This window comes from Aptenodytes forsteri, unplaced genomic scaffold (assembly GCF_000699145.1).
Source record: "Aptenodytes forsteri isolate BGI_AS27 unplaced genomic scaffold, ASM69914v1 Scaffold361, whole genome shotgun sequence".
NCBI classification, from domain to species: domain Eukaryota; kingdom Metazoa; phylum Chordata; class Aves; order Sphenisciformes; family Spheniscidae; genus Aptenodytes; species Aptenodytes forsteri.
In genome coordinates this window covers 1,221,307-1,239,774 of record NW_008796212.1, presented here as the reverse complement: position 1 = coordinate 1,239,774, position 18,468 = coordinate 1,221,307, and the positions used below count along the sequence as shown (strand labels likewise).

The following is an 18,468-nucleotide window of genomic DNA, read 5'->3' as shown; positions in this document are numbered from 1 at the left end:
GGGATGGAGCCTGCACTGGGACAGGGCTGGCAGTGGGATGGGGATGAACTGGGATGGGGAGGTACTGGGACAGGCAGGCACTGGGATGGGGATGAACTGGGACGGGCAGGCACTGGGATGAAGCCTGCACTGGGACAGGCAGGCACTGGGATGGGGATGGACTGGGACAGGGCAGGCACTGGGATGGGGATGGACTGGGACAGGGCTGACAGTGGGATGAGGCTGGCACTGGGATGGGGATGAACTAGGATGGGGAACTGGGACAGGGCTGGCAGTGGGACAGGGAGGCACTGGGACGGGCAGGCACTGGGATGGAGCCTGCACTGGGGCAGGCAGGCACTGGGACAGGCAGGCCCGGGGACGGGGCTGCACTGGCACTGGACCACTGGCAGGCGTGGGTCCCTGGGGACACAGCCCCACGCCTGGTGCCGCTCTCCGTGCGCTGGCCAGGGATGAAGCCTGGGCACTTCCGTGGGGCATTGAGGAACATTCACGTCTGAAATGGAGATGTAAATCGCTATTACCGCCGGCATCCAGTGGATCGTGACTGCGACAGACCATTCCATCCGCTGCCTCCCTCGCCGACGATTAATATAAAATATTTCCCCCTCTTCTCTGCATTTGTTAAACTTGTTTTTCTTCTCATCTGAGAATGTTATTTTCCTTTGTATTTGAATTTTGAAACAATAAAAGAAGTGGTGGTAGGATTTTTTTAATGACGCTTTGGGGTTTTTTTTGCTATGGTAAGCGAGGAAGGAGCATGAGCGGGCCCCAAGCTGTGACAACTTAAATGGAATGGGATTTCAGGAAAATAATAAATGAGATTTGAAATGGCTCATTTGAAATACACATCATAATATTCTTCATCCCTCGAGTGAGGCACGTAAAATAGCCGTCTTTAAAATTAGTCAGAAAACAAATACATTTCTCACCTCATCCATGTCAGCAAGTTACAGCTAAAACCCTAATTCTGCAGACGCTCCCGGACAGTGTTTAAGCACTCACTGGGCCCAGGTTTACAGGGACGGTGAAGAGCCAAAAGAGTTATAAGTAACTAAATTATCCATGTGTATTTAGGCTCGTATTTTGGTTTTAATTGCAGTAATTTAAGTTGTGTTGAGAGATGCCTATTTCGGGGCTTCTCACTGCTTTGACTGATCGTTTCAGGACAGAACCTGCCCCGTGCCTGCCACACAAATTTCTGCTTTCCCTCCTCAGAGCTCGCCTACAAGTTGCATTTGCCCCGTGAGACGGGTCTCCCAACCCTAAATCAGATTTTAGGACCCTTTTTCAGTGCATCTGGGTAGGTATCTCCATCCTAAACCTGGCTTCTCTCTTGTTTTGCATTGCTTTTAATTATTCAAACTGAAATATCGCTTGGGATCTTCCACTGAGTCTTCCTCTCTGGCCATGCACGCGTTTATATTACTGTTATTTTCTATTATTGCACTGGCTTCACGACTGCTGCTGGTTAAGTCCCTGCGATTGCACGAGCCCGTTGGGCAGCACCGTGATTGCAGCAGCTCCAGGCTGGGAAAGGCTAAGTGCCAGCACTGGTGAGCTCCACGAGCTGAAGGTGTTGATGCAAAACCGACACTTTTATGCAAAATTAGCAGGGGAGACTCACTCAGTGACGTACAGACACCCGTGAGACAGAACCGAACGTTACATTACGCTGCAGAGACCTGGCTGAGGCACGTGCCCACCACTGCCCGTTGCGGTGCTGGTGGCAGAGGTGACCTGCACTGCTGCGGAGACCCAGTGCAATCGCTGCCCTGCCGTGGGGGGCACTTACGATGCTTCAGCCTAATTATTGGGAATAAGATGCCCCAGAATGCCCTTACCCTGGAAATTCCTGCTCCGATACCCCCGGCCCCGCATCTGGTGCAAAAAGGTACCTGGGCTGAAAATCGTGGTACCCACCGGGGAGGATGAGCACACTCACGGGGCGGTGGCCCTTCCCCGGGTCTTTCCCTACACCGGGTAGCAAAGCATCGCAGCGCTCCTGCAAAGGGCCGGTGGGGAAGCGATGGTGCCCATCACCCCAGAGCAGACAGACCTGAGTCATTATTTCCATCCCACAGGTAGGGAAACTGAGGCACGCTCTGTGTGGGCAGCGGGCTTGAGCCTTCACACCGTTTCTGCCCCTCCGAGGCACCCAGGATTATGCAGCAAAAGGAGAAGGTGCCACGGAAACGTCTGTGTTCCTATTTTTTTCTGCTTTCCAGGCATGCCACAAATAGTTTCCCTTTTCTCTTGGACAAAACGTTGAGCAAGGGCGGAATTAGGAAAGGAAAAAAGAGAGCGAGAGACTCCCGATGCGTTCCCTTCCAGCGCTGTCCTGCCGGATGCCACCTCCTGAAGCTGCCAAATTCAGATAAAGATTTAGCACAACACACCCAAAATGCTTGGGAAAGCGGCTCCTCTCACCTGGGTTACAGCGGGGCCGTTTTCTCCCGCGGAGGCCAGCTCTGCGTGAACCACAGCATCCCCTGGGCTGGGGGTGGTGGGGAAAAAAGGCTTTTGATTTTCAGCGCTGCTGTTTCACCTTTTTAAAATGCTGATCGCTGGGGATTTGGGCATGATGAGCGGAGGTGCCGCCCCCTGGGCTCGAGACCTCACGGCGCTCGAGGGCTTTGCAGCCCAACGCAGCTCTCTCGGGGCAGGGAAGGGGCAAACGTGCTGGTGGGTTGGTGACGGAGGGGTGGTGGGTGCAACGCTGTGCCCTCAGGTTGAGACCTGGAGCATCCTGGGCATCGGAGCATCTCAGCCATCAGCCGCCTGCGGGGATATTTTGGAGGGGGTCTCAGTCTTGGAAAAGAAGCAGAGATGCTGGGATCACAGCCAAGATGGGGACACAGGGACCAGGAGAGGTTTGAGGACCCCCAGGCCAGCCCACGGAGCCCACCAGCACCCACAGGCAGAGAGGCTGGAGGCAACGACCACCATCATCTCAGCTGCCAACTGGGGACACTGGGCTGTGATGGGGACCACAGCAGCTTCCTTGGAGGAGCCCATTCCCAGACCAGGGCCCAGGGGACAAGGAGGCTGCAGGGAACCCACGGGGACTTGGTGGCGGCTGGAGTCGCCCACCCCACAGAGACGGGAGGTGGAGGAAATAATGCCTTTTCTTCTTTTAATACAAACTTCTGTACCTGCTGTAAACAGTGGCAGCAACCCCTTTTATGTGCTAAATCCTGCTTTAAAGCTTGCCTTCCTAAAGGCTGCCTTCACTGCCTGCCTTCACAGCAGAGGAAGAAAGCCCCAGCCGAGATGCACAGAGGGAGCGGGGCGAGGGCGTTGGAGCTTTGCTCAGCAGCTCAGGGCATTTTGGGACAGCTCTCACCTCCCCACCGTGTCCACCCCACGGGAGCATCACCAGCTCCCCCCCAGACCAGGACGCATGGGGACACAGCCCCGAACAAGCCACTTGCTTGTCCTGCTGTCAGCACTGGGACCTTCCTGCAGGAAGACACTGGGGTATTTGACACCCAAGGACGGGTCATAGCCCGGAGCAGGTGCAAGGGTTTAGTTTTTCACCTTCCTGATGGTTGCAGGTGATCAAATCTCCTCTTCGGGAAGTCGCTCTCCCCCCCCGTTGCTCCTACCACATCCTTTCTGAGCAGGTGCCCAGCACGAGCTGTAGCTGCATCACGTGCGTGTGGTGGCACAGCCAGGTTCCTGGCTTTGCTTCTAACTTCATGTGAGCAGCCAGAGATGTGGCAACCTCAAGTCATCCAAAAAAAGGACTCGGCAGGCTGAGAAAGCAGCTTGCCCTGGGGCTGGGGGTAATGCTGCTGCTGGGGTCGCTCCACTGCTGCAGCCCCCGCTTAGATCTGGGCACGTTTAGGGGTAAACCAAAGCACGGGAGGGTGCAGAGCCGAACTGTAGCAAGTGCTTAAGCACAGGCTTCATGTCAAGCATGAGAAGAGTCCCAGCCCTTCACTGGGGTTACTCGTGTTCAAAACAAATCCAGCCGGATCACAGCCTCGGAGCAAGGTTTGCTGAGGTAGCAGGAGCCTGGAGCGCAGGTAAGGAACCCTTTGCAGAAGACCCTGTCTCCGATCGGTGACCAAATTCTTACTGACATCCAGAACAGTGCTGCCGAATTGATGCTCTAGGTGCATCTTTAAATACTTACGTGACTTTGTTAAGAGCTGCCCCCACAGGCGTAAGCCAAGGACTCCTCCTGATAGAGAAGCACAAACTTGGGCAAACAGGCACCGACCTGGGGCTGCCCAGCTCTCAAAGGGCTTTTTTTTTTTTTTTTTAAATCAAAACCTGTTTTTTCTACCCCTTGATAATTTGTTTGCAACAATCAATCCCCTGCTTTGAAAACGGCAGGAACAAAAGCAGGGAACTGGCAATTAACGATATCAGAACCCCACGCTAACGCCCTATGCACACACAGAACCCTCCCCGCGGAGCGGGCGCTGGCTCCCTGCTTTCAGCATCGCCCGAGGTGCTCACCCACGCAACCTCGAAGGACTTTTGTCTTTCCCGTTGCAGGGAACATCCCTCACTGCACACAAGGAAAATTTACACCTCAGCCAAAAGTTTTCCGCGTACCTCCATCTCCAAAGGCCTGTCTTCGGGTATTTAGGGAAGAAATGTTTCTCCCAGAGGGCTCACTAAAACCACGCTCACTTCATTAGGAGCGGCCTTGGCAGCCAGACAGCAAAAGCCAGAGTCGCTTTTTAAAGTCTTAGCCTAGACTTTATCATTTGCAGATTTTCTTAAAGGTATTTTTTGGCTAATTATCCCCTATTAGCAAACACCTTGCCTAGCCTGGTTTGCTTCTGTACTAAGATTAAGCAGCAAAAGGGATTAGAAATGTTATTATGTGAGCCTAAGATGTTAAAGCACTAAATGTGTATAGCTGAAAAAGGCTTTTCCTTCTAAAGGAATTAAATATCGCTTCCGCAGAGCTTTCCTCATGCTGCTGTATTAATATGACATTTGATAAAGTCTGAGCCACTCACCAAGCCCTGACCCCCCTTAAACCCAACGGAAATATTTTGTGTTGAAAGCGACTCTTAGGATCTATCGCCCTTTCATCTTTTTAATACGGTAGTTCAAGTTTCAAATGATCAAATTACTTGCACCTATGAAGTTAACATCCAGCTGCGAGAACTGCCGTCGCAAGTATTGTTAGCAGTTTGAAATTTGCTAAAGAAAAGTTTTTGGTGAAGCCGTAACTAAACTCCTTTTTTCCAGACCAAGTACGAACTCACAAAATATGTTTTGCCTTTTATTTTTCAGAACGTTGCTGGCAGGCAGAGCGGGGGGCCGGGGGTGTCAGCTCTTCATTCAAAGCCACCCGGGCAACAGAAGAGCTTGTGGAAAGTTCAGTTTGAGCAATTTGCTAGCGGCCCAAGTCTAAAATCGGGATATTCTTCAGGAACATCTACAAAACTCCTGCTAGAAGGTGCCTTCCTCCCTCCCCACGTCCACGGGGACGCCGGGGACACGCCAGCAGAGCAGCCCCCACCACTCCCAGTGTTTCCAAGCCCAGAGCTCCTCAGAAGCACTCAGAGGTGTTTTAGTAGGAAGAAAAACTCCCGGAAAATATGCCGAGAAGAGGCAACCTGAGGCTCCAGCCTCAACTCCGAATTGCTCTGGGTCTAACTAGAGAAGCCGGACTGGGAAAGCGAGCGCTAGGGAATTTCAGTTAGGTGGCAGAGCCCTCCTGGGCGCTGCGAATTCAGAGCAGACAGGGTTCCTGCACAGCAGCTCCCTGCGGGAGAGGGCCGCACACGAACTGAGCCTTCGATCCGTGACTGGAAATCCCCAAGCTACAATTCCACCCGCATTTTTGGGGGACGTTAAGGCCACCACCGGCTGCTGCACAGTGCCCAGAGCAAAGGCTGGTTCATGCTATCGGAGTCTGTAACGTCCTCGTCCCGCCTGGGTCAGACTAACACCTTCCAATTTAGAAAGTCACGGTTTATGACTGAAACCCCAAACTGGCAATCGGGGATCACGAAATCAAAGAAGAACCAGAAGTAAACGGCTGGGACGGCTTCGCATTCTGCTGCTGGGTGTGCTAGGCTAGAAAAACACCTATGAAAGCGTCGTGCTGCTTTCCCCTTCATTTCCCAAAGGCACCGTAGGAAAGGCCAACGCTGTGAAAGAGGAAACACTTGAACTGATGACCTGAAGAATAAAGGAAGGAGCAGAAAAGCACGCTTTCCCTGCCAGCCACACTCACCTCCAGCATCAGCTGTACAACGCGTCAGATGCTGCGGGACAAGCAATGATTTCAGTTGACTTGAGTCGAGCCAGTTGAGTGAGTGAAAAAATCTTCTTCCCCGTGTTACGGAAGCTGAAGCTCACCACCACGTTTCGTTTGTACGGACAGTGGAAAACCGGCTTGTCACCTTCATTACTGCTTCTGGTTCATTTCCCTGTATTCTTCTCCTTATTGCAATGTTAAAGCTCCAAACACCGCGGTAAGTGTTTCTAGAGAAATGAGTTATTTTAACTGGATTGTATTCAGTGTCCTGACTACATTTAGTATTAGGTGGCTTTCTAAACCGAGAACCCATTCTCTGCGAGTAACTCTTCTGCAAACTCAGGCTTACACCAATCGATAGGAAACAGTGACAATCACAACACAACTTCATGGAACCACCACCAAATGTCATCAAGCAAAAATAGTCTTTATTCAAATTTCATGGAAACAGGAATCACTGTACTTTGCAAGACAGGGAAAAATAAAATAAAAAAATTTAATATAAAACAAGGATATTGTCACAATACCAGAATATGGAACTATACTTCTTTTCCCTATGGATTACTGCAAGTACCTATTTTTTTTTTTTTTTCCCTTTTTGACTGTGCTATTCACAACTTTGTAAGTCCAAAAAAATATGAAACAAAAGTAGTATGAAACTTAAGACTTAGCACTTCCACTAAATGGCATACATCAAAGGGCACCACTTCAAGGGCAAAGACTGGTGAAGCCGTCGTACCTACCTATCAGTCATCACTGCAATCTCATAAACCCACCAAGGTGCAGTGCTCATTCTCTGCAAGGCTCTTCCTGGAAAACAGGGCAATTTTGGTGCTCTAGGAAGAGTTATATTTGAAGAGAACCTTTCTGTAGGACAGAAAATGAGCTGAACAGCCTTGCGCCAGAGCGCGCTGCAGGGAGGGAGCACTGCAGCGAACAATGACAGACATGCCATCAGGGTTGTTAAAAATATACAGCATCGACATGTTTTCTACTTCAAATCACTTGCGCTACAGCTACTAAACACGTACAAAAGACTTTTCCAATCGTTCCAAGTGTGGTTGCAGCAGGGTTAGGATCTGGAGCGTGACCTTGACCGTGATCGGGAGTGTGACCTAGAGGCAGACCTAGACCTAGACTTGGACCGGGACCTAGGCTTTGAAACAGATTTAGACCTGGAACGAGAATCTGATTTGACATTTGGTTTTGACTTGGAAATCGACCTAGACCTGGAGCGAGACACCCGCCGTGCGGCTGCATCCTCACCCTCACCTTTTGCCTCCTTCTTGTCAGAATCTGATTTTAGATGCTCCTTTTCTTTGGAGGCTGACCTGGACCGCTCGCGGCTGTCCTTCCTTTTCTTCTTGCTACTTGGTTTGCTGTCTCGCTTGCTGCGCCTCTTGCTTTTCTCACTCTTGCTGCGGCTCCTGCTTCTACTTCTGCTGTCATCCCTGCTTCTCTTCCTACTTTTCCTTTTATCCTTACTGTGGCTCCTGCTCCTACTCTCATCCCTGCTCTTGCTCCTGCTTCTAGCCTTGCTAATGCTCTTCTCCCTGTCTTTGCTTCTACTCTTCTCCTTGCTCCTACTCCTCATGCTCTCCCTCGTCTCTCCCCTGTCCTTACTCCCGCTCCTGCTCCTACTCTTTTCCTTGCTGCGGCTCCTGCTCTTTGCTTTCTCATCGCTGTTATGGAGAGTGCCCTCAGATTTATCTTTACTTTTGTTTCGGGATTTCTCTGCACTCCTGCTGCGGCTCCTACTTTTATCCTCTTTACTTGGAGTCCTGCTTTTCTCTTTTTGGCCTCTGCTACGGCTCTTGCTTCGACTACGGCTCTTGCTTCTGGAACGGGACACAGACCTGAAAGCGCAAAGGCAACAGACAGCTCCACTTTAGTGCGGCTTGGATTTGACTAGCACTTAAATAGCGTGCGTAATACGGTAGGGAAAAGAAAAACAAACAGTGTTCCTACTGCAAATTTAGGATGATGCTTCTCATTTAAGTGGGTAGCCCCCATTTCTTCCAACACAAAGACGTACCTGGATCTTGATCTACTCTTGGAGCGACTACTACTGGCAGTGCGGCTCCTGCTCTTATGAGAATGTCTGCTTCGAGAGCGAGACCTGGAACAAAATCAATCAGCTTAATGTTAGCACGTGCCCACGGAGAGCTTGTGATCCCCTCGTCCCCTGTGGGTGAAACCCCATAGTATTAAAGCACCTTTCAAGCAGCCGAACGGTGAGAGCGTTACACAGTACAGTTACAGAGTGCCCTTCTCCCCACTGCTCACCCCCTGCTGCCATGTCTGCAGGTGAGCAGGGTTGCTAATCTGGAAGAAAATACGCGACCTTATTTAAGAGCAGGAAGCGAGAATCACTTTCCCAATCAAGTCAGAGTTTGAATACAGTGAGACACTAGGATGAAGCTTTGACTTCAGGCTTTGATTTCGTAAGCAAGCTGTTCTATGAACAGTAGAAGTTTGCCTGAGTTTTCTTGCAACAACAAGTTCTAGCCCAGAATGGAAAGGGGAAAATACTTGGCGTTGCGTGCTGAAGCAATTCACTCAAGCATACAACGAAAGCAGCAAGTATCTAAGAAACAGGGAACGGGTGGGGGTTTCCAAGCTGAGAAAGAACTGTTAGTCCTGGTGCTTGTAGCAGAACACAATGTTCAGAGCCGAAGTGTTAAAAGCACCTTCTGTTTCAGTCGGTATGCACAGCTCCACCTGCCACGCAGCCTTCTCCTGCAAGGCAGCAAGGACTACGGACTTGCTGTAGTTGGGGAGAACAGTAGCGTGCTGTCGGGTGTTCAGCTGGCAGATACACACATTCACCAAGGAGACACCTCTGAACAGAGGCCTCATTTCCCTTGGTTACTCGCAGGTAACTAATACATTCTCAAAAACGGGATTTATTGAGAGCTCTGAACACTTCCAAGGTGTTTTGGAACCTGCTGTATATTCATGTAATTGCAGCTCGAGTCAGCCTGAGCTACATTATAAAAGACACATACCTCGAATGGCTTCGGCTTCTGGAGTAAGAGCGGCGCCGTCTCGATCCAGGTCTGTCTTCCACTAATCTAATCTTTCTGCCATTTACTTCTGTCCCGTCCAGCTTTTCAAGGGCTCTTTTCATGTCAGAATAGGATTTGAACTCAATCACACCTTCATTTTTCCTTCCTTTGTGTGCATCTGCATATGTCACTTCCCCTGCCTGACGCATATAATCCTAGAGGAAGAGGACAGAATAACCATTGCCTCGAATCCAGAGTCAGGCTTCCAGGCTGACCCCGTTCATTTCTGCAACGATGCTCACTTAGCCTCTTCTATTCACACGGATGTCAGCAAGGGTTTTAACCAAACAGCATTTGCAGGGCTAACGCCAGGGTTTCCGAGCAAGCCGAATAACACACTACGGTTTCAGGGAGTTTGTGTGATTAGAACCAAGGTGGTGGTGATAGTTTTGAGCCAAATGATAATTTACGGTCTCCCATCTCGAGTCTAATACCAAATACGCTCTGGACTACGATAAGTTTCAAATTACAAAAAGCTGTTAAAGAAATAAAACGCTTGCTCTCTAAATCATGTTTTTAAAGGTAACCTGGGAAAGGTGATAAACTTAAAGGCCGAATATGAAGAGGCAAGAAGACCACAGGCAAGCAGGCTTCCCTTCGTCCTCCACCTAGGTAACATATCTCATTCTGCTGGAAGAAACCCCCCCACAAGTAAAGGCTCAATTCATTTTCCCACTTCATGCTTCCTGGCTTCCCTGTTTCAATTACTAAACTCGTCTGTTTAGCAGGGAGGGCCACTCCGCCCTGCTCTGAGCAAGCCGTCAGACAGGGCCGTCTTTCAGCCGCTGCGGACTTGGGCTGCAAGGGAAACGGGGCACAGAACTCCGGTTCAGTCTGGTTTCAACCCAGCTGCTCCCGTCTTAAGTACACTGAAATGAAAGCTATTAAAAAAAAAAGCAGTGCATCCAGTAGAGGATTAATCATGCCATGCTCTACTTAATTTTTAATACCAGAAGCAAAGACAAGCTATTGATGGTGTGAAGCATTAACAACAAAAGACGCGAAGAATCTCAGTACGTACCTGAACTAGTGTTACATATTCAATTACAGACCAGTTTCTACTACGTCAAAGTTTGTTTAGAACAAATTTTACACATCCTTTAAAGAGAACCATAAAAGAAAGCGTTCCTGTAAGAACAAGTGTTTTTAACCATTGCTGCTAAGTTTGATAAGGAAACACTATCTTTTTGCACCTACTATTGAAATTCTGCTCCCTGTCCTGCCCCCCCATCCACGATGCAGATAATCACGAGTCAACACTTCTCCTCCAGCGTACTCGGAGGTATTGTGGGCTACGCAGTGTTACCCAACACTTCCACTGCTGAGAATCACCTTCCGCTCCTCTGGATTTAAGAAAATATTAGCTTTTGGCAGAGGTTTTGCATGATTGCTCATTCCGGAAGCATCCTTTACCTGAAACTCTCTTTAAAACAGCTTTACAAGGTGTGGAAATTCTTAACAGAGACGGTGCAAGAGCGATGCTATCGTTTCCAAATAGCTCTAGCGCCTTACAAGTTGATGAGTAAAATCCAAAGTGACAAGGGCAAACTCCTCCATCTCTAGTGAATCCTACCACTGGCATGATTAAAGTCTGTTTTGGCGGGGCTTAAGACAAAACACGTCTGTACGTGATGTTGGTTTGTGTTAAGGAAAAGAGTTATTCTCCCAACTGTCCAGTGACACCAAGTCCGCAGGTGCAACTCCCAGCGTTGCGGTAATGATTTCACACATGCAAGTACACGTCCATATTGACCGAACGCGTGTATTACTTCCAACATCTACTTGTATGCATACGAGCACCCGGAGTTACTAACAAGCTGGGGTCAAGAACTCAGGTGTATTACCATTTTTCCTTGTTGAAAGGGAAGCTGACTTTTTTACCCTTTGTGCTCTTTAACAGAGAGAGGGTAAAGAAAGGGGCCCCATACCTTCAGATCTTGCCAACTGCAGCGGCTTGACAAATTTTCCACAATCAATCTGTATTCTGTACGGGTAGGAGGACCGTACTTATCTCTTCCGCTTCTTCTATAACCATATCCACCTTTAGGAGGTGACAAGCAGACAGCAGTACTTCAACTAGGGAAATGGAGCGCTCGCTCTACATCCCGGACGAAAACTTTCTGCCCCGTATGTTCGCAAAGACATTAAGAATTCACCCACCCGCTAGTCTAAATTCGATCCCCCTTGTATAAAACGTTACAAAGATCCAAAGCATTAAAAAAAAAAAAATTTACTACAAGCACATAATTAAAACAATGCACATAATTATAATTACGCTACAATTAACATGCAATTAAATTTAAGTTATTTTTAAAACAGTTTGAAAGAAGAAACCGAATTAAGCCAGTTTACTAATGTTACTTACATTGCTTAAAGGTTTTCTGAATATCTGACATGAATAAAGCTTTTCAGGCACCTATTTCAGATTAATCTCATCTGTCTCTAACCCTTGGGGTCCTCACCACCCAGGTCTAATGGGAAAAGGTTGCGGTCGTCACATGGCTTCCTTTTTTGGTCAGCCAAGGGCCACAAAGGTCAAAGAGCCACTCATGGAAAGGTAACCCAAGGTCAGCAAATGGAACGGGCAGTCATCTTAGCCTCAAAGGACTCTTTTAATTAAAACATTGAGGTCTTTGTTAAGTCTATGTTAAACATCACATTGCAAATAAACCATTCAAATAGTTAAACGAAAAGATAATAATAAAAATGGTACAAGAAATTGTGTTTATTAATTTATCAGTTAAAATAGTTTAATACAACAAAGTTAATAAATATTCAGATCAACAGTTACATTTACAGTTACAGAACACTATTCACAACTTCATATCATTTTCTTTTAAAATTACTTTTAAAAAAAAAAAAGAGCAAGAAATGTTTTATTTAAAATAAGTCACGGATACAAATGCATGTTAGTGCTTACTGCGTCCAGAACCGTAACTGCTGTCACGACGGGGGCCTCTGGCATGCTCAACGATCACTCTCTCCCCACAAAGATCTTTACCATTTAGCTCATAAACAGCATCATCTGCATCTCGCAGATCATCGAACTCAACAAAGCCATACCTAGAGAGAGGGAGAGAAAAAGAATCACTCGGAAGGAACTGAACCCGAGGTATCTGTGCTCAAAACCAACTCGTATCCCACAGCAGGTTTCTGCAGAGCCCCAAGACCGTGCCTCTCCACGTCCCGTCCTTCAGATGAACATCGGTTGCAACCTCCTGAAGGCCGCCTAAGGGTTCAAGGCCATGAGCATTGCCCCCACAAACCCACTAAATATGGTGCTACGCTGCTTTATTCAATAAATTTGCTCAACAGCAGTGAGGCTGAAATGGCATTTGACAGGTATTGCAGTACATATGTTCCACGGATTAGGATTTGTCCTGATTTTTGAGGAGCCCTGGGTTCGCTCCTGGTTCTATTAGGAAGCCACCTTAATTCCTACACTTCAAATGGAAATACTGGTTCACCTCTGTAAACACAAGTGGTCTGTACACCCTGCACGAAAGGTCCAACAAGAAATAAAATACGAAGGCAGGTTAGGAAAAGGGATTTTGTTTTAATCAGACTCATTTTACTCTTGACTGTGGACAGTAGTGATGGTTTGGGTAAGAAAAGCAACGCGCTCATGCAACAGGACAGCGCTTCCACCTGCTGAGATACTTGCAGCTTCCCATGTACTGCTGAGAAGGTGTTTTATGCCCACCCTATTCCTAATATCCTAGTATTTAAGGGAGCGTGGCGAGTCCAAACCTCGTTAAGGGACTTGAGAAAATGCAGCAACGGTAACCAGGAACAAATTCCCTGGGCAAACAAAGAGTCCACCTGCGGCCAAGAGGCCTTGCAAGGGCAGCACAGGGTGCAGGTCCAGAGAAGAACAGGCAGAGTTTCGTGTTTGAAAACACCTGCTGCGCTAGCCTTGCTCAAGACTTGGAAGTCACAGGCAGATCAAGCGCAAGAGGAAGGATACAAATTGGGGAAGAAAAAAAAAAAAGCTTGATTTCAACATTCAAATGAACATTTTGGCATCGGTTTCCTATTACCGAAAAATGAGCACAATACAGGGACAAAAGCTTGCAGACCACCGCTTGCCTGAGAAGTTAAAGCCAGCGTTTTCAGTTTAATCTTGAGAGGTGCCCCAGGCATCAATGCCAACGTCAGGCTGCTGCACGTGCCTAATCCCCGTTGGCTAGAGATCCCAAAAGACCGAGCGTAGGGTTTTCAAATAATTTCTTACAGCTGATGCTCAGGGACAAGCCGGTGACTCGCTTACGGTTGCAGAGCAAACTCACAGCAGCACTGAAGCAAAACTCGAGCCTGCCAATTTCTAACCTGACAAGAGTTAAACACCTATTTAAAACCCAACATTGTGTAGATGCCCGTTATCCCAACCGGTCAGGGGAAGAGGACAAAAAGCATCAGAGTGCTGTTTATCGGAGTTCAGAGTCTACCTGCAGTTGAAATCACTCCTTCAGTTACCTGCCAAGACCAGACCCAGGCGCCAGAGTCCCCCAGGCAACAGCCGAGGACGCTGCGGGCCCTGCGCGCAACTGGGAGCCTCTTTTCGGCTGCAACCGCTCCGGCCGCTGTAGTCAAACACATAATCCTGAACTTGGGTCTTAGCAAGCCACAGGGGGAAATTTTTGCGAGTGCTGGTGTTTTAAATGATCCAGAAGAGCAAACCTCCGATACAAAAATGCTGGCCACCTCTTTTAGGTCACTTCATTTTTAAGCTTTCTCACTGCCTCCCCCCAACCATGGCTGCAGCTTTGCTGTGTAATGGTACCTGTATTAACGAAATAAACTTAAGAATGACTCCAAACATCACAAATAAGGTGGCTGCTTTCGCATGCAAGTGCTGTGGTTTCATGGAAGAAACAAGCGCGATTGATTTATAACAATTGAAACAATCACAGTCATTATAAAACCATTTAAATTGCAACTTTCTTCCTTTCAATTCCAAAAATAGAGCAAGCGAGCTCAAACATTTAAACGAGATCTCACCCTAAAAGCAATTACTTACAAGGTGAAGTGCCTGGTACGCACCAGCACTTTCAAGACAATAAATGCACAGACATTTGAAGCTAGAATAACGGAGGGATATCTGAATTCGATCAGAGCACGGTATTGAACTTGTTCTTCCCAGAAGCGCCCCCAGAAATTGCTTGGGGGGGGCACTCGGTCACCCGCATCGCACACCAGGCAAAACACAGCACCTCCAGCAGTTCTTTCTTCAAGACAAACAAGCAGGCTCGTACAAACCTTGAGATTACTTGCTTTTAAAGAATACTAAAAAAATCGTACCCCACATCACTCATAAATGAAAGTAATACTCATCTACCTGTTAAATATGTGTAATATTGCACCGTATGATCTAAAAACATGAATCAAAAAACCTTCAGAAGCAGAGTTTTACGCCGCAGAAAGCCACAACTGCTGACACAGCCTTAACTACAGCAATCTGAACCTGCTGTGATGTGACAGCAGTGCAAGTAAATCTTCTTTTAAATGTCTACTATTACTACTTCGTATGTGGCATAAAACTACTTACTAAAAACGTCAATGCAATTTACTTCCGCTAATGTGAAGCTACACCAGTTTCTGTTCGTGTATCAGAAAAGGAAAAAGCTACAGGAGCGTCCCCTTTTCCCAAGCAATTCCAATAGACTGAACCTCCCAAAAGGTCGGGGTTTTTTGTTTTTTAAATCCGAAGTGAAAGGAAAAATGTGAATTTCTGAAATTGCTTAATACATGAAATAAAAGGCAGACCCTCATCTTTCTCCTCCTTTCAGCTGCTCCCCCCCCGCATCGCTTTCGAAGCCCGCTGGATCCTCCCAGCCGGCTCTGCACCCCCCCCTCCACGCCAGCCCACCAGGACCAGCACGAAGCCCACCTCTATGGCATTCCCCAGGTGCCAATTTTTTCCCCACTACTCATGAACGGCTGGTGCCGGAGATGCGGTGGACCCCAAAAGCACGAGTCCCACGTGCCGAGAAGGACCTCAAAGCTGCTGTCCCCGCCCTTTGCCAACACAGGCCAGAAATCCATGAAGTTTAGGGGGGGCAGCAATCCATCCGAGCTCGACCTGCGGCTGCAGGGTCGGTTCAGCAGCTGCTTTGCAGGTTCCCGACAAAAAGGGACCTGCTCAACTCTCGCCCCACTCTCCTCTCAACAAATCAAGCTGACGGTTTGGCAGCTTTCTGAATTTCGTATTACACAATTGCTTCGTATGGACAGATGTGCTCGGAGTGAGCTCACTGCACCTCATCGCTCCTCCAACGTCTCCGGACGAGCGAGGTCGGGGCAAGCAGGCGTCAACGCAAGCAGCCGCAGAGGAGGAAACGCATGAAAAACCCATCCCTGGCTTCAGCTTCCTTTGGAATAAAGAATGCAATGCGTCCAGCCCTAAAAAGCGCTCCTGAAAGTTAACTTGTAGACGGCTCGCGATCCATCCAGGCCGCTCGCTCGAGCCGTACGCTCGCCCGCACCGTGGCCAGGAAGGGGAACAGCAGAGAGGCGGGCAGCACTCTGCCTGCCAGCCCTCCTGCTCGGACCAGGCTACAGCCAGGAGCGGCGCGTTATCAGGGGAAAGCATCTTCAGGCCGCTTGAAGCAAAACACTCATTTAAATGAGTCACTTGAAGTTACAACCTCAAAAAACATTTGAATTTCAATACTTCAGCTAGTTAAATGTAAGATTTGGTAGCGATTCTTTTAAGTTTCTGCACTAATGACAAACATCGCTGAGAATATCGGGTCTTCTAGCGCAACTGAACACCTTAAAGCAGAAAGAAATTAAAATCTCACCTTATTCACCCTAGTATTAGCAAAGGAAAAAAAAAATATCCAGAAATCCACTGGAATTAAGACCCAATTCATTAGCAGGTCACCTTACCGTCACCTAGGTGTACTGGGTATCATTATGTTGTGACACCAATTTGGGTTTTTTTTTAATACCAATTACTCTAATTGAAGTTAATGGGCATTAAATATTTTGGTGGGGCTGGTGCAGGGAAATCAAATGGCTTCTCTTCGGGCAACAAATACAGACTTTGAACCTAGCTAGATGAAAGAATTGAAGTTTGAAGCTTTTAGTTTTGCTCTGTGTTCCTCAGTCCGTTGGAGAAGTTACATCCCTCTGTCTTGCAGGTATTTTTGAGGATGAAGCTGCGAATTCTCGAAAGCTGGGGAGGGTGATGCAGGGCAGGTAAGCACACAGGTAGACCTATTTTTTAAGCTAGCGAGATTGCAAATTGCTTTCCCCGTCAATGAAAGCTTGCAGCTCTTCAGAGTTATTACGGCTAGCTTTTAGCACATTTTTAGAAGATAAAAGAGCAGGCTGAAAAGTCCAATTTTCTGGTCACGTAATACATGCACCACTGCCACGCGCGGCTCCGGTTGTCAATGCAGTTCTGAGTGGGGAAAAAGAATATGAAAACTACGAGCGTACAGTTAAAAACTGCAACTTGGAACGGAGAATCCTACATAAACTGGATTTTTATTTTCCCATCCTTCTCTCAGGTAAACATTGCTTTAGGCCTTTGAATTGCAAGCTTAAATTACAATTAGCAGCGAGCGAGACCCAGCTAAGCTTTTAGGACTCCGCTGTATCACATTGCAGTTTCATCCTCTTGTTCACGCAGTTCAGCTTAACTGCTGAAATACCGAACGGCTCATCTCCTGCTGGCTGAGCACCAAAAATAGCCCACAAATTTCCAGAAGAAACTGAAGGAATCTCTCCAGTCAAACACCGCGCGGTAATTTTTAATCATTTGCTAAGCACTACTAAAAATAAGTTGCGGAGAAAGGATCAGAGGGCGAACAAAGCAAACCGCAGAGCACCCCGGCAGAAGTGCAGCACAAGGCTATCCCAAGTAGAGAGGCACAAAATCCGATAGCTCAAGGAAATTTCGTGTCAAGCTGGAATTTAACTACAAACCCACAGCAGCCTGTTGAAAGAACTTCAGAATATACAACTAAAAAAGGCAGTAAATTGTTGAGTTAATCCCAGAGATACAGACTGAGCTCTACCTAACCCACAGCTGAAGCAACCCGCTACGGAAGCGGCAAACACCAAGGCGAATGACAACTCAATTACGTTATCTTAAGTTTCCCGTATTCCTTCCGCAACTTTTGAACTCTGTCTCCCCCAAGTGAGGTTACAAAAATGACTTTAGCTCTGGAATAAAGCGTATCGCGTGCTGACCACCCGAATTTTAGAGACAGGCAGGCTGTGCCCTCCTCCCCTCTATACCCGTGACCGTCCATACTTAAGATGCCACAAGTTTGGGCCACTCAAGCACACCCTGCACCCACACCGCCTCCCCGCAGACGATTTCTACGAGCGGGGATCGCAGGGCTGGTCCTCGGTAGATATTTTTCAAGAAAGCAAGAAGACAAGTCCGTTAGCCATGTAACTTGGGAGTTCTACATCTGCCAAGAAAGTTTGGGGTTTTTTTTTTTTTTCCCAACATCTGTCTATGAAACAGAAATTTTGAGCTTGGAGGCTTTAAACAGCAACAGAAAAACTGCCCCCCCCCCAAAAAAAAAAACAACAAACCAACCCACTTTCAAGGATACGCAGCGGGACTGGAAAAGAGAGTGCTCAGCTATTTCAGCTATGAACAATCTTCAACATCACCTGAAGCTGTGTTGGTGAGAACACTGACACGTGCACACTTGTTTGTTTTAATAGCGGCTTTTATTCATCTTACAAACCTGTTATATGCCCACCTACCAGTACAACCAGCGTTTAAACTCAATGAGCCTTTTGGTTTTTTTCTCTCCATGCTCAAGGACGAACTTTTACAAGAGATTCCTCATCTCAACCTCTAAAGCGAAAACAATCAGCGGCTCTGCCGGCTAATAACAGTGAAATCCACATTCCGCTCAGTCTTCCTAAGCAAGGCTTCAAGTTGGGTTCCTCGTAAAAAGTGAAGACGCCAACACTCACGAGGCTGGCGGCTTTAAGCGTCGGGGGGGAAAAAACCCCACCAAACCCAGCAATTTGTTTTCTCTTGAAAAATCCACACTCGAATGTCTCGGGCAGGTCCTGGCGGGGCAGGATCCCAACCCTCCGGGTGCAGCAAGGGGTCAGATGCCGGAACAGAAGACGGGTCACAACACGCACGGTACGTCAGGGCTTCAGCGGGGCTTTGGGGGGCGGGGG

At 47.9% G+C, this 18,468-nt stretch overlaps 1 protein-coding gene across 1 annotated transcript in view; it reads right to left on the bottom strand.

Annotated features, from left to right (window-relative positions):
- Positions 1–6,641: 6,641 nt before the first annotated feature.
- The window catches only part of SRSF4 (serine and arginine rich splicing factor 4), a 15,154-nt gene continuing 3,327 nt past the window's right edge, over positions 6,642–18,468 (bottom strand). The window contains exons 3-7 of the mRNA XM_009288314.1: positions 12,224–12,366; positions 11,232–11,344; positions 9,244–9,458; positions 8,271–8,354; positions 6,642–8,091 (exon numbers count right to left, since the gene is read on the bottom strand). Of these exons, the coding sequence (XP_009286589.1) occupies positions 7,308–8,091; positions 8,271–8,354; positions 9,244–9,458; positions 11,232–11,344; positions 12,224–12,366 (1,339 nt within the window). The 3' untranslated portion in view covers positions 6,642–7,307. The remainder of the gene's footprint in view (positions 8,092–8,270; positions 8,355–9,243; positions 9,459–11,231; positions 11,345–12,223; positions 12,367–18,468) is intronic.